The sequence below is a fragment of the Limanda limanda genome, chromosome 5 (genome assembly GCF_963576545.1).
Source record: "Limanda limanda chromosome 5, fLimLim1.1, whole genome shotgun sequence".
NCBI lineage: Eukaryota > Metazoa > Chordata > Actinopteri > Pleuronectiformes > Pleuronectidae > Limanda > Limanda limanda.
In genome coordinates, this window is record NC_083640.1 from 7,518,665 (window position 1) to 7,535,549 (window position 16,885).

Genomic DNA, 16,885 nt, shown 5'->3' on the forward strand with positions numbered 1-16,885 from the left:
AGCCGCTAAAAACTTTATTATCCACAAATGGTTTAACTTCTACTGATTTCCACTTTGAGAGATTTTTTGAGGAATATATGAGAGATTAATAGTCATTACATATCTTAAAGTTGACAATTACTGATGTAACATTACTTTACAGGGACAATTAGAACATTTTCTTCTACTAATCATCAAAAAGTACAGCCGAGTTGTTTGGTTAATTTAAACACCAGTATCTTCAAGGCAAAAAGTTCCAACATTGCTTCTATCTCAGTTACTGGGTAATGTGTTTAACCTGTAAAATCAGAAGTAGGCACAGAATAGTGCAGATGACTTGGAGTGAGATTTTTACGATGATTTTTTTTTAAAGGCAGGAGCTGTAGGGACTCAGCAGTAATTTAAATGGCAGTGGTTGGTCATAGACCATTTGAATACATTCCCTCATGCCCCTAAGACGTCTTCTTCAGATGAGCTGCTCCAAATTTACACTCCATTAGGACTGTTTACTGTCCTCCTCTCACGTTCCCTGCCCACAGCAGTGCTCCCCTCCTCACCCATTGTCAGCCTGCTGAGTCCGAGGGACGTGGCCCAAAGGAAACACTGTCCCCAAATGGCGAGCAAAAATGGGAGGAAGGTCTCCACAGACTGTAGCACAGTTCTTATCTCCTCCGCACCGAGCTCTGAGAACAGAGACGCAAACACAGACAAGACCAATGTAGGCTTTTGTAAGGGGACAGCAAGTTGACAGTAACGTCACTCCCTGTTTGGTCATGACTGTCTCACCTCTCTCTCCTGTTTTTCTCCTTCTCATAAGAGTGCACATAATTAGATGCAGCTGTTGGCAACTCGGTCGCTCTGCGGGTGGATTTTTAATAGTCACCCTACCAAACACTGTCATCTACTCATTATACAGGGAAATACGTAGATTTTTCAGAAATTCTAACTGGTATTAATGCCACGTTGCCTCAGTTCAGCTGTCTTGTATATCAACGTGTAGTCTGACTGAGTGTGTGCGACAGTAAACACTGGCATAGCCATCTGGCACCTCCACCTTCGTGAATGTCAGGTGTATAAAATTAGCAGAGAATGCCTCCAGTATTTAAGGCATGTTACCATGGTAACAAGCACCAGTGGTGCCAGTGTCACTCAAATATGTAACCGTGCTAATCGAACATCAATACTGAGGCAGACAGGAGGAAGACTCAATAAGTCCGAGGATTAGACCGAGGAGCTGTGGTCTCAAATATAGCTCAATAGCCGTAGTGAAATGTCTGCCTCTGTGGTCGTCTGCTTTCATTTTGTGCTGTTTGTAAACACAAACACCTTCTGTCGAAGGCGTGATTGGCAGCTCTTGTTGTTTAGACAACATGGCGTGCATTATATGTGCCTAAAGCAGGAACTGTGAGAAATCAATTGCAGGATAGACTTCCCTTTCTCTGTTTTAAATGTATCTATGTATTTATTTTTTTCCATTTTACATAGTGCAGTCAATTCAGACATGTAGTTGTCTTGTAAAGGCTACCTGGCTTTGCACTTACTGATTTGTTTATTCATATAAACCAGAGAGAGCTGTGCTGAAGAAGAATTCTGGTTTGTGGTGTTAAAGGTGTGCACGACCACAATAGAATTGAATGTGACTGTGGGTGGTTGTTCGTCTCTGTCTGTTGGCGACCTGGTAGGGGTGGGAGTCTCCAGGCTCAATTTGATATGATTCCTATTCAGTGGGCTACGATTCAATGATGAAACGATTATGGATACATCAAATAATTTTTTTTATGTACATGATTTGCATGAGGTGCATCTTCACTAGCCTCATGATTTGTGCTTCAATTAAGTATTTAAGACTTTTACAAAACAAGGTTTTCAATTCAAAACTACAACAGTCAGTCTATAACAGTGCCAGTGCTCTCCACACTGATTTGACATTGATTCAGATTAGACTTGTGAGCTGCATCTTTAGCCTTTACCGTATCAGGATGCCCCCCCCCTGGCCCCCCCTAGGCAGCATTGAGGCGCATTACTCCGCCAGTCAACGAAAGATTCTGCTCATCTCCTTTTTTCTAATCACTCACACTTAGAGCTGATCTTTATAGAAACCTGCTGAATTTATATTTATGTTCCTTGATAAACTGGGCGTTGCTTCCTCTGCAAAAATATTGGGGGGAAAAACTGCATTGTTTGATAATCTGCGGGAACTTCTCTCCTGTCTGCGACCTGTGTCTGTGCCCTTCTCTGTCGCTGACAAAAACTGATAACCACATGTATTTAGTTATTAATCGATGGTGTCGGATCATGAATCCGGTTTGTTCCGGTCACTTTAACCCTGATGTCTCGGCTGTGTGGGTCTTGTATTGTGTGTAGCAGATGAACTATGTGCGCACTTTAATACGTGAGATACGTGCCTCCTAAACGCGAACGCCACTACTGTTGAGGTTCTAATAACTTCTGATTAGTGTCGGTGTTTATTGTTAATGTGTAAAGTGAGCGCAGGTCAGCGGTGGAGGAAGCACACCCACACAGGAGACGCTGACAAGGTAAAAGAAGACCAGACCTTTAATGTACGTCTGTCCTCATTCTGAAGCAGTGCTGGTTTTACTTATGCAGTGGTGGGACATCAATAAAAACTATTTATGTAGCGTAAAAAACATGAAGCGGTTATATCCTGTTACTGCATCTATGTCGAGTCGTCCAAACACGCATCGCGATGCATCTTAGAATCGAGAAATGTCCCCACCTCTCTACATGTTTAAAATTGTGATCATTTTACAGAAATAAGAACCAATCTGAAAGGGTTTAGATGATCAGTTGTGTCACACTAAACAAGCAATTGATGCTGCTTATGCTAACTGAATCTACAGAACATGAAGTGAGTGAATAAAATGTTTGATTTGATCCAGTCTTAAATGGCTGGACAAAACACACGTCTGCCACTGTAGTCCTCCCAATAAGACTGACAACTATCCTGGCTTGTCAAGAATGAATCATGTGATTTGAACTACTCAATACATAGTATTTTTGTAAAATGAAAATTATTCAAATATTATATTGCAATAAATGAAATAAGTTTGTAATAGGTTGTATGTATTTTTTATTATCTATTCTATAAAGTATCACAAATCTATTAATTTATGTTGTGTCCATTTCAAGTGCACATTGGTCTGGGTACTCAAAGCGAATCTCAAAGAGCAGATCTCACGTCAGCAGAAAATCTCAGCTGAATAATGTCGGAGGCAGCTCAATGTAGGTCATAGTGCGTTCTGCCTGGAGTTCTCCCTCCATCACTGGGCTCTCCATACACATGTGTCTTGCCAAAGGATTATGGCGTAAAAATGATCTTTTTAAAGCGTAAAAACGTCGACAACGAAGGACAAAGAAACAGCTGATTCTGTGTTCAAGACAATTTGATTTGCACCACCGTCACATCCAAATTCCAAAAAGGATTTTAGATGGGAAGGCATTCATGTTAAAATGCTTAAAACAAATACAAGCTTGAAGAATTTCCCGACCGTTTCTCACATCAGTGTTCATACTGTTAAATGTGAGCTCTGTTTTTTTCTTTTTCCAGTAACCGTTTGTCCTTCAGACCGAACACCTGGAGGCTCAGGCAGCCCACACCAACTCTTAACTGCAGAATCAATGGATATGAATAGGAATGCCAGTGCAATCTAGCGCTTGTACGGGAAGCATTAAAATTGACTGGACACACTTGATACAGGGTGAAATGCCGATATGTTTTTTTTTTAATGTGAGTGAAATTAGATTAATGTAACAAACAGCAGATCTCAGTTGTGACTTTGCTGCTGTCTCCAGGCTGTTGTTTACTTATTGCTGTCTGTCCTTCACAGTATTTCTCCTCTATCGTGTGCATTTCGTTGGTACAGTTCATGTCCATGTCAGAATTTATTATCATCATTATTATTAGATGGAGTGAGTAGTAGCAGTAGGGGAATGGAAAAGTAGTAGTAGTAGTAGCAGGAGAATATTTGAGCAAATATGGATATATCACGTCATACATGATACATAAAACATGCCTTTGTGCATTTCATAATCTTCTAAAATACAGACATTAAAACATAGATAGCATGATATTATATTTTAATTTAAATAAATGGATATTTTATATTTATTAAAAGACATGATGACATGATTTAAATTCAAGTTCAATTAAAATTGCAATGTATTCAAATATATAACAATTATTAAATATAATGTCTAAAACCAACTATGTTATATATTTGGCTGACTTATGTACCAAAAATATTTACAACAAAGTTCAAACCCAGAAAAATCCACAATTTTATTCAAGTTAATAGGAAATTTCATTTTAGGGTCCTAATTGCATCAAACCCGCTATTTGCCCATCTCTTCTCTGCTATAACTTCCGGGGCAGATGACATAACGAAGGAAAAAGTCATTATCAACCAGTAAGACAGTCTGTTGTTGTTTTCCTTCAATTGTTTGAATTAGTTTGATCACAATTATTCTTAGCTGTTTGCTACATAATGTGAATAAAACATTAGTACATTACCTCATCACCTCAGTGGCTGTGAAGACAACAATTCCCATGATCCCACGCTGCTTCCCCATGTCATCAAACTAGATCTGGACTCCTAGCAGCCAAAGGGACATATTGTATGTTTGATTAATTTAATGTAATATTAATATCTTTCAAAATTAAATACAAATTCTATCTCATATTTATACAAATATTTGATTAAAATGTAATGTGAATTGTTAATGTATATATAATTAATAAATTGAATAAATACTTTCATATGCCCAAAAATATAAGTACAGGCCAGAATCATTTATAATACGTGTAACTGTCCTGTAGAAATTTTATAATTTTAGTGGGTTTCTCTTATTTGTATTACAATTCATGGTCCTGAACAAAGGTCTGAATGTTTGTCAGAAAACATATTCATTGCAGTTAAATAAGTATTATGTAGTTATCATTTACTTATTTGCATTTTGACCTTTCATAAGAGTAAAAGCAGAGATGTTCCTGATCACTCCAACAATGTCTCTGTTCTATTCCCTGGATACCATGTCAGTGTAACAGTGAGACAGAAAGCAAAGGCCCCTAAAACTGAAGCAGCTACGTGAATTCAGCAGTCATGACCAGCACCTATTTCATTTCGTGCATTAGCCAAGGAACTGAGTTGTAATGCGTTTTGAGCATCTCTGCAGCAAAGGAAATGGCTTAACATATCTAGCCTGTTAACATGTCTACGCTTGCATGCTAGTTTTTCTGTTTACTCCTGTCTTCATTTGCCCTCTGTATCCATCCTTCATAAGTAAAACATAAGGGAGCAGGAGCAGGCACGCCCTTTCTAGCCATTAAGAAGCACTGTATTTACTGTAAATGTATCATGCATGAGCCGGTAGGTTTCTTAGCTCCTGACAAGCACAACACTTGGCCTACATGCGGCTGTGGCTGCTGTGAATTGCATGTCTCAGAGAGCTCTCCAGTTGACACTGCAAATTGCATCCATGGCACGCCTCGTGACTGTTGATTGAATGTAATTAAATTTTCCTCCTCTGCAATGAAAGGATTTTTTTACTCCCATCTGTACACACTTTGTTGAAAACAGTGGAGAGAGGAGGCTCTTTGTGTGTGTGTTTGGTTAAGATGGTATCAGAATACATGTTTGGTTAACAACCACTCACAGGAAAACAATTCATTACATCTGTTACAGTATGTTAGAGACATTGAGATAAAAGCTTATATTATAATAACATATTGTTCTGTTGTATGATGGAAGCTTCTTTAAGTCACGCTTTCTAGAACATACCAGAAAACCTTGCGCAGCCTCCTCTGATAAATAATGCATGAGCTATCACTAACTAAATGCTGGGTTTGATTGCTGTGCTCTGGTCTAATCATGGCGACATCTTGGGCGCTCAACACTGTTTTCTTTTTTCATCTCAGGAGAATGAGCTTCAAGATTTCCTTCAGGAGAACAAGCACTTGAACCTCCAGTTGTTCAACAGCAGCCCCAAGGCATCTGGGAATGAGAAGGTAAGAGGCTAAATGGCCTCGCTTTTTAACATCGCAATGCTACAGAAGAGTATGCTGTCACACCAGAAAATAAAGAAAATCATGTTTTTAGGTGTAGACCAAAATATCCATGTAATTATTGCCATTGAATTGTGTACAGACACTCATTGTCACCAGCTCTGTGACTTGTACTTTGTTGGATAACTCTCTTAATAGTCCATAATAAGAAAATATTGGTTTCTTCAGTACTTTGGTAAATGACCAGGTACCTATAGATTAGCAACCAGGAGAGCAGAAGGCCCAACGGTCCCCTCAAATTCAATCAAGCCTCCATGTTGAAAAAAAAAGAAATTCGTACAACTCCACCTATGTCCAGATCTGTTCCAAAAAGGGTGGGATACTGTCTTGGCCAGTATCCCACCCTTTCATCAAGTTGTGAGGAAATCCATTGTCTAGTTGTGTCATAATCCTGAAGCCAAACAAAGCAATCAACCAACCAACCAACAAATGGACAGGGGTGAAAACATACCTCCAAGGCAGAGTTAATGAGATTCCCACCCGCCTTTTTGGTGCTAATTAGCACTTCATACCGGGTGTTGTTAGCATTGGCATTTTAAGCATAAGAATAATTAGCCTTTTTCACAAAGCATCGGACTAAAGCCTCACAGAGCTCCTAATGTGGTTGTAGAGTCTCAATGTTGGGTCCTCATAGACCACAGCCTCTCTGGTCCTACGTAACACTCTATCAGATGACTCTTTCATACTATAACAATGCTGGATAAAAAATTGATCTGTTTTTCCACTTTTACATATCAATGCAAGAAATAAGCAATTCAATTAAAACCTCCTCACTTTCCTTCAAGGCTCAAGACCTCAAAGGTCTGCAGGGCTGATAACAAAGTCAAAATAGATCAACAAACACAGAGCACAGGGCCTCTCTGTGGACAGGAAGGCAATTTCCTGAAGGAGCTGATTGGCAGGTGGTCGCTTACGGGGTTGAAGACGGGTGAAATACTGGTTATTGATGTTTTATCAGGACTGGGGTGGCTCTCGGAGCAGCTATCACACTGTCGGATATGAGAGCAGCACTCTGCAGGGCAGTGCGGATATTAGCCCTCGCTTATACCTCCCGTGTTCTGATCCTTATCGTATCTGAATGAACTAGGTGGGGCGGCAAATGGCACCTCCTTCTTCCCATAATAGACTTCGACCTGCTTCTGCTGAATCCAATATAGTTATATATTTATAATATAGTCCTACCCGTGAGGATATGTTTTACTAGGGGGTGGACTGGACGGTGGATTCACAAACAAGTTTCCGTTTGGGTTTTGCTCTGTTGGTGTTTGAAACGCCCTCCTGGAGGAATCATTAGTCATTCATAGCAGCTCCGATGAAGGGGTTTCACACCATTACAGCTGCAGGAACCAGTCGTCTCTCTGCTGGTTAGAGGCCTTAAAAGCTGAGCTCAAAAATGTTAAGAGTAATACAACTGGTGTAGAGTATAAAGTGAATGTAGAAATGGAAATAGAAACATTTATCATTTAGTGTTCTCTCAGTATCGACCTCGTTGGTGTTGAATTGATGTACAGTGTTAATACAATGTGATTGTTTCACTCAGTTAAAAGCGTAGTTCTTAGTTAAAAATATAGCATTAATAATGTATTAATGGTTTGGTTTGCAGCCATTGGAATCTGTGAATTACTCTTTCCTTTTAATTGTATTTAAAGGATTTTATCACAGAAACCAGCCAGTTCCAACATCCGACCTTTAACAATTTCTGCCTGTTTTGAATGCTTTGAATAGGTTGAGTGGCATTAAAACTAATCTTTCTTTAAAGTTTCATGTGTGTAAAATTAGCACTTCAATACCAGAAAAATAGCAACAGCTCTTAAATATTATTCAATCCAAAGTAACAGCTCTACTTTTATACAGAATAGTATCTTCAGTTGTTGTTGACATTGTATCATAGATGCACTGCTTTGGCTCTGTAGTCAGTGGATAGAGGATGTTGTGGTGTTTCTCTTCCTTAGAAAGGAATACCCTGCAACTGTCACCGATTAATATGAGCCTCTTTAATTTAAAACAACAGAAGCCAAAATACAGTTGTATTGTCATTTCTGCCATATAAACAGGACATAGACAGCTGACTATATGATTCGTAAAATGACAACTTTATTTTTCATTTTTTTTTTTAAAGAATCTGATTCAAGAAGTAAGAATTGAAATTTTGAAATTTGTCATTTTACTACTTTGAAAGCTACTAGTGTCTGCAGCTATGCATTTAATTTAAAGCTCTTTAAGTACATTTATATTTACAATATTGCCTGACAAGATATGGTGATGACACCATGAGCCATACTTACAGGTACTCTGGTATTTTTGTTCTTATCAATTAAAAAATAGGTGTAAATGTGCACAATATCCATACATTTGTTAATTTTCTATACCTATATTTTTATTGATGTCATCAGATGATCATTTTATCCGACAACAACCACTACACCTAAAAAGTCTAAAAATCAGTTCCTGATGGTTTGGAAACCAAATACAAAAATGTATTAACAACCTGGTTTGAACTTCTGAAAACAAACTTTAATGCATCTCTGCTCTCTGTCACTCAAACTCAGCCCCTCTGCTCCTTGCTTGTTGTGTCTGCACAGGGGAAGTCTGAGTATGCCCAGCTCAAAGAGACCCTTGGTGCTGTGACGCAGGAGAGAGATTTAGCCCTGTGGGAGAGGAACCAGCTCCAAGGCAAACTGGAGAACCTAGAGCAGGTGCTCAAGGTGAGGAAGCTTGCTCCAAGGACACTGTCAGCACTGTGTGCATTGGTAGTTTTAGTAGTCCATCTATCCTGGGATCCTAATTCAGGTGTTTTTACACAGCCTAACCCTTTACCGGTACCCCTTCTCCTACCTGTGCTACACTGCCTCCTTCTGGTTATCTTCTGCAATACTGTCTAATGTCCCTGACATGTCTGTTGCCTTCCAGTGTCGTGTTGGGAGTTCTGACCAGGAGCTGTGAAAGAGTAGAAGCTTGGAGCAGTCTGCCCCTCTTTCCTTTCCTTTTGCACCCTGTCATGTTGTCCTACCAGCCCCAACCTTTCCTTTCCTGCCTGTCCTCTCTCCCCCCTGCTAGATTTATAAGGTATCACTGCTATGTCCTTTTGTAAGGGAGCAGTCCTGTTCAGTCCCATTCTGAATGCTTTCTGTCACCCTCAGTGGCTGTGCTTATCTCTCCTTTTACCCGTGGGCTGCTTACTAGACATTACGTATGGTCACCTGGCTATATGACCACGGCACTGTGGAATGTAATTTTGCATGAGGCAGGACAAAGAGTTTGGCTTTGTGACGACGGGAGGGGGAGGAAGAGGAGATAGAGAGAGTGGGTCACCCTTCACGATGATAATGTCACCTTCAAGTTTGATGACATTACCTATCTTAGACCTTAATTTCTTACTGGCATGAATAAATGTCATTTGCTTCTTTCACCTTTACAGTGTTGCAAAAATATTCACTTATAGTGGGAGTGATGTGACTGGATGACACAGGCATATTGTATTATGAAGAGTCCCTTGTATTGTATGGCTTCTTCCGTTGTTGTGGATGACCACAGACAAGTGAGCACGCTATGGAGTTTGCTCACCCTTTTCATGTAACATTAAACCCTGTATTGATCACACAAAGGCAACATCGCTGAGGACCGCTTTTCAAAGAGTCCTCATAACTAGACTTCTAACAGGTATTGTGTTACTACCTAAAGGGGGCAGCAAACCTGACTGTGGATTGATGTTAGTGTGTTTTTTGTTCACACAGCAAAGCACCTCTAGTCCTCATCCATGAGCACCATTGTGCAAAAATTATCTCTCCCGAGGATCACTTCAGATCAGTACACTGTTACTCAGCCTCCGTGTGTGTGATGTGTGTGCACATGTGACACCTGTGTTGCCTCTGACTGTGGAGTAGACAACTGGAGATTTTTTGCATTTTGTGTCGGCTCAGTGCCGTTTGGATTTTAGCTCCACTAACAGCAGCCCTCTCTATGCTCCCCCTCCCCACAATCCTCCCCCTGGTCTCTCCATCCCTGCACCTCCTGTGGACAGCATATGCGAGAGGCTGCAGAGCGGAGGCAGCAGCTAGAATTGGAGCATGAGCAGGCCTTGGCTGTACTCAATGCAAAGCAGCAGGAGATTGACCTTCTACAGGAGGTAAGGAAACATCACACTGCACAGCACCAGAGGGTCGGGCTCTCTTGTTTGCCCAGCCTGTGTCTGTGTCATGGGGCAAAGAGCGTTTTGTCGGGCACCGGTGCAACACATGTGGTCGGACAAAGGTGAACGTCAACTCATACCTTATTATAGAGAGCACAGCATAGAGTAGTGCACTCGAAAGGCCATAGCACTCACTCCTCTGAACATTTCCATCAGTGGCGCTCCCAACAAATCCTCTCAACCCCATCCTTCATCTGTCTATCACTCTCCAAACCCTGAGTGCTCAACAATTCAGGAGCACTCCTCTTGTTTGTTACGAGCGACCACATCCAGCATTCAAAACGCAGAGTAGATATGACACTTTTTGGAGGCTTACTTGAACAAAAAGCGAATGCCGGCCCATCTATGGTTGGTCTTCATCTTCTGTGCACTGGAGCTGACTGTAATGTCAAAGCAAGCCTAGCAAGGGCCGAGATTGCTGATAGTGTGAACGTGATAGGAATTGTCACCAATGCCTCCTCCTCTAGACACTGTGTGTGTACACCAGTGTTGCTGTTGCTGCAGTGTGGCTCTAACTTCCTTCCCAGTCAGCCTTTCATAGGCACAGTTCTCAGCTTTTTTCTCTCATTAGCAGAAGCTCATTACTGCCTTATCTTCCCTCAGACACTCTGCTCTCTGCATTCTTCTAAATTAATTGCCTGCAAAGTAGATTTATGAAAAGTCCACAGATGCTCCCATATTCTTGTGGAACGCTTGTTTTTTTTTCCAGAACAGATGTTTCTGGTTCCTATAAGACAAAATGGCATGTATTATGTTATGTTCTGATACATTTTTATGTTTCTCTAAACTCGAAACCTTTGTACAAAAATATTTTTGTTTGTTTGTTTGTGAGCCTCATTCATAACCACTGAAATATCCACCTCCACAGTTTGAATGAGCATCTACAGTGAGTAAACTGTTGGCAGTTTATTAGGTTCACCTAAGCTAAACCTAAAGCATCCAATACAGCGGTCCTATAGTAAACCGTACTCTCATCAAACTGAACATTATACTCTGCATTAGTTTTAGCCAGGTGTTCCTAATAAACTGCCAACTGGGTAAACTGTAGCTGTAAATATTCTTCTGGTTTAGTTGCAGAATGACATAGCTGGGATTACGGTGTCAGGACATCAGGGGTCTTAAAGTCAAATAACCTCAGGGCCTGAAGCGAGTTTGTTCTTTCCTCTGTTGTCAAGTGAACTCTCACTTAAAAAAAAACTGATTCTGAGAAGAGATATTTGTTGAAGGAATAACTCTCTTCAACTCTCGGCCATAAATCGAATAAACATAGTTCCTGTTAGGCCTACTATGTCCTTTAATGTGAAATAAAAGCCACTTTCAGTTATATAGGCGTAGTTATAGCTCAGAGAGGAACATTGTTAGGAAATGGCTTGACTTTTATACTTGGAAAAACCAAGATGAGAAAAAAAAAGCATTTAAATATAACATCAACTCTTTTATGGCCGGGTGAGGCCCCTGGGACAGTAGTTTCAGGCCCCTACTTCAGATGTTCTCAGGCAAATGGTTTTCACACAGAAGTGTAGTAAACTGATAAATGTCTTCTTTCCTGCATGCACAGAATTGTTTCATGTTGCATAACTCACTGTTAAATCGGCTTAAATAAGCATAAATTATTAAAGGTAAGAATGGTGAAAGAAAAAGCTACTATATCTTTAGCTGGTTGGGGTTGAGTAAAAAAAACATTTCTGCTAAAATTAAGTCACTGTAAGCAAATTTTAAATAAAGTGTATAATGGGGAAGAAGAAATAAACTCTCAATGTTTAAATGATCAGAGATGGTGGCTTTCTTTTAAACCATTTTCACCTTGAGCACCAATGAATGAGAATGTTTCTGTTTTGTCTGCACAGGCCTTTCATTGGTGTAATAAACTGCAACTAAACTGTAATATAAATGAAGGTGAACTGAAACACTGCACCCTGTGTTTCCTAGGCTCAGGTTGAGGCTAAAAAGGAACATGAAGGCGCTGTCCATCTGTTAGAGGTGAGCGTCTGGGCTCTGGGGGGTGAGAGGGCTTCACTGTCTCTTTATGTGGTTTCTGCTGGAGTTTAAGGGACTAGTCAGCCCTGAGGCAGACCTGTGTAGACCTAGAGACATGTCCTGCTTTTTTGTCTTGACCTCGTACCTAAATCTTTCTGCTCCTTTTTTTTTTTAACTCTATTTTTTTGTATTAAACATAAATACTTGGTTCAGCACATAGATTTTTCTTTTTTTACAATATTGTTAAATTGACTTATATGTTGATATGTATGCGCGAGTGTCAACGCAGCCCGTTATTTCAAGAGTCATGTGCTTTGAAGATGTGTATGAGTGATCACATGTGAAATTATGCTTTATTTCTTTCTCACATCTCTGTACGGGTGTGTGTTGATGCTTATCAGAACCACTTGGACAGCATGCAGGTATTTCAGAATTGCTTTTGTTTACTTACTTGATATTTCTTTGGCTAGTTTAGTCAGTATGGTGTAGAGTCCACACATTACTTTGATCCAGCAAGCGTGAGCGTGTGTGAAGCTTTGGGTTTTCACAGGGTTTCTGCAGGGTCATAAAAAGTCCAAAATTCAATTAAAAAGTCTTATATGTTTAAAATATTATGAACCGAGATTGGTCTTGTTAGGTCTTAATCACGTTAACTTTCATTTAACACAACTTCTGTCACGTTTTTTAGGAGAAATGTTTTGGCGGCATGCATAGTTTGCAATGTCTCCATTATAGATATTAATATGCTGTAATCAAACTACAAACAAGACCAACATGGAACTGATAAGTGAGTCTACAAACTCTGGTCAGAATTTATCAGCTCGTCTGTGGGAGACTACACATGGTGTTTCGAGGGTTGTTCTCTATTCTGCTACTTCATCTTATCTTCCATTATGGGGAAGTGAAAATAATTTTGGGACTCTGATATTCTATCAAGACCAATGTCTCACTTGAAATTGGTCTTAAATTTCATGAATTATGCTCTTGAAAAGTAACTTCAATTGTAACCTAAATGTAACTTGTTGAAACCTGCAGGAACCCTGTTTTAAACTCTTTTTATGAGCAGAAAAATAGAAACACCAAACATTTAACAAATCTGAGTTAGATTAATTCCTCTTCACTGTGCGTAGACAAGGCATAAGTATAATAACAATTCTTATATTGCTATTGATGAAAATAGTAGTTCAGAGCTGCTTCAGCACAATCTTTCTTGGCCTTTACCACAAATCTATGTTTCCCTTCCAAACAAACTCACGAGGGCTTTTAGACAGATGTGAGTGACAGCATTAACCAGACATCTCTCTCAGATGATCATAAGGAAAAATTCAGCTCCTCTTAACAATTGATGAAAAGATTCAGAAAGTTTCAGAATACGAATCCACTACAATAAAAAATAAATGCCTGGGGCTTCTCTGACCAGCCTCAATTCCACACAATCAAAGCCCATCATCACACTAAGGCATAAAAATTTAAATTTATAAGACAAGACATGTTTTTGAAGCCGGTGTTAAGATATAAACAAACCAAGACTATAAAAAAGGTAGCTACAGTAAATTAATCGAGAAAGTATATTACATTAGTAAAATTGCAGTAAAAAAAATTGTGTATTGCAGATTTTTTACAATTAAACATTGGTCATTATATCTAATAATATTGATGCATTCAGTAGGTAGCAGTGTATTGTTAGCAAAGAATCACAAACAGTAATGAATGTGATTCTTTCCCCTTGTAGCATTGCATGCATGTTCTCCAGCATATGTTTTACAACCTTCTTTGCATGCACCTGAGAACTGTATGATGCTTTTAAAATGAATAACACTTCATTTACTAATTCTATTTTAAAACTTCTGGAGTTCCTTTTGTTGTCTGTTTGCTAACAGCATGTGATATCCGGCAACAACCAGTCTGCATGAAATGGAATGTTTTCACAGAACAGTGAACACAGTGCTGTTGCGGCAGGCCTTGCTGTGTGTTGGGCAGTGAAAAAAAATGCCACGGTAGTTTCAGCGTTTCAGATAGAGAAGTGGTTGCTGATGCATGACATTGTTGAGAAACCCTTGAAATCACCGTAGCATTTGGAATTTCCTTTATTTCTGCCCAAACAAAAATGTCATGTTGTACAGAGAAGTTTCCTGCTCTTAAAGTATAGATGATGATATTGAAAATTGTTGTTATTGTTCACTGAACCAACGAAAATGCCGTAACCAACACTAGGGTGGCACTCATTAGAGCACACACCTCTGCCAAGGCTCAACAGTCCTCTTGAATTCAGTCAAGCTGCACCTCATTGGACACACAGACATAGGTTCCTTTAAAAGGTTTTCCCCTGACACATACCAAGTCTTCTGCCAAATTTTGTAGAAATCCGAGCTGTTGTTTATGTAATCTTGCTTACAAACAAAAACTAACAAGCAGAGAGGGATGAAAACAAATCCTCTTCAGCGGAGGTAAATATTTACCTGTGGAGATTTAAATAATTAAAAACAGATATTTTAAAGTCATTGATATGTCATTTGTAAAAAATACCAAAATAATAAAGCAGCTACACACTCTTGTATTATATTATGGAAATTTGTTCATATCTAGATCATATCTGTAACAGCGTAATAGTGTAATTAAATTACATTACCTGTGTTTGAATGAACATGGTAGCCAGAGCAACAGTGCGGCTCATTAATGTGTTTGTGATAGATTTTGGACAGTGGAGGCAAAATCCATACAAAGACAATACTTTGTTCACTTTGTTGATTTTGGTCTTTTCAGGTATTTACTTGACAATAAGTAAACATTTTGAATATCATCAGACTCATCGTCTAAGAAACTGCAGCTTGGTTTATGCATACTTCCTTGATGAGGCTCGAGGCTTTTTTATTTTTCAGTTTTGTGAGCAGTAAGTGTAGCTGTGCATGTGATTTGTAAACTGTACTGTCAGTAGTAGTTAAGTAGGTTTTTCACTGTGATGACTGATTCAGATGTTTTAAGTGCTATAATTTCATTCCTCCTTCTGTTTTTGTTTTTTACAGTAGAGGTTTATACAGTACCTGCTGTTCATATGTGTATTTCTGTGTGCAGAATGTTCAGCCCTGCGTCCTGTGCTATCCTTATTTTTTGCTTCTCTCTTTTTACCATCCTGTCTCTCCCTCTCCTCCTAATCTGCCTGCCTGTCTGTCATCTTTTCTTACTGTCTCTCTCTTCCTGTCTCTCACCCTTCCCTCAATGACTCTCCTTCCTCACCATCATCAGGCCAAAGTCCGCGAGCTGGAGGAGAAATGTCGGAGTCAGAGTGAGCAGTTCAACCTCCTGTCAAAAGAGCTGGAGAAGTTCCGGCTCCAGGCTGGGAAGTTTGACATCCTCAGCACGGAACCTTTAACTCTATGTGAATCTCCTGGATCGCCAAACAAATCTTTGTCTCAGCTCCTCAATGGATTGGCTGCCCCCCTAGGAAAAGGTGTGTAAGGGATATTTTTATTTTACAAATACATACATAGAATTAATGACACAGGACTTTCTTTATTATCTAGTTCGACAGTCATAACTGAAAAAGAACATAAATAAACAAATCTACAAAATCACAACAATTACTTACTATATACTTATAGCTCCGAACTGAATGCTCATATATTTGCTACATCTGGCTAATGCTACACAACCAGAAATCACTTATTCTTCTCTGCTTCAAAAGCAGTACTTGTCAGTGGCAGTACAGTGCAACTGCTGTTTTCTGGCAGCAAAGAAGTTATTGCTTAGAAAAGGAAATTGCAGTTTTGTCTGGGTGAAACTCATTTAAATTTCTGATATCTGTATTGGAACTTCTGTATAATGTATAATAATATCTAATTTATGAATTAAGTCAACAAAAAAAGACAGGACAGCATATTAATTCTGCTTGATGCTGCCAACTCTTATGCTTGGTTAAATAACTTGTTCCATATCCTCTCTGTCATGTTAGAGACGCTGGAAGTAACTGAACATACTGTACATCTTACAAGTTCCTTCAAAATAGAGTGAACAAATTTGCAGCTACATTAAGAGGTGTCAGTTCAGAGTCAGACTTTATCTGTAGTAAACATAGACTGCTAATGAAGAAATCAATCATAGTGTAAAAGTGAGTCCAGCTGGCAGAACCTGTTCTCAAATACACAAATGCTTCATTAATTACAGGCGTATTTACCAGTCAAGTCTTCAAAATGTTATTAATTATGTTTGGTTATAAGTCGCTGATACCTTATCTTACAGGGTACAATCACAATTGTCTTACGTTTGAGATTTGTGTCGCTTATTGAATATTTCAAGGATTCTATTTCTGTGTCCTTTATCTGTGTCTGTGTCTCTGAATTGGACCTAGAGAGTAGCTCAGTTAATTAACTCTATTGTAATATGATTGATCAAAGTTAACTTAAACATATTGTGATGTGAGGATCTGATGAAAGACGTGTTTGTTCCACAGGCAATGAAGCTCCATCAAGCAGATCTTTGATATCGGAGTTCATTCGACCGCTCCAGATCAGTGGAGACAAGCCTGAGCTCCTCTCTGTCAAGCCAACATTCCTCACTCGTGGTCGATCCAGCAGCCCGGCACAGGCCTTCCTGTCTGAGGTATCCCATATTGTCCGTTTGTTTGCCATATGGCTCCTATTTTATTGCAACTTTCTTCAAGC

At 39.4% G+C, this 16,885-nt stretch overlaps 1 protein-coding gene across 5 annotated transcripts in view; it reads left to right on the forward strand.

The window, feature by feature from the left end:
* Positions 1 to 10,085: 10,085 nt before the first annotated feature.
* The window catches only part of rimbp2b (RIMS binding protein 2b), a 30,808-nt gene continuing 24,008 nt past the window's right edge, over positions 10,086 to 16,885 (forward strand). For 4 of the 5 annotated variants that reach the window (XM_061071860.1, XM_061071861.1, XM_061071862.1 and 1 more), the window contains exons 1-4: positions 10,086 to 10,187; positions 12,180 to 12,230; positions 15,471 to 15,675; positions 16,675 to 16,802. In XM_061071860.1, the coding sequence (XP_060927843.1) occupies positions 10,086 to 10,187; positions 12,180 to 12,230; positions 15,471 to 15,675; positions 16,675 to 16,802 (486 nt within the window). The remainder of the gene's footprint in view (positions 10,188 to 12,179; positions 12,231 to 15,470; positions 15,676 to 16,674; positions 16,803 to 16,885) is intronic. The other variant, XM_061071864.1, reaches the window with a different exon arrangement.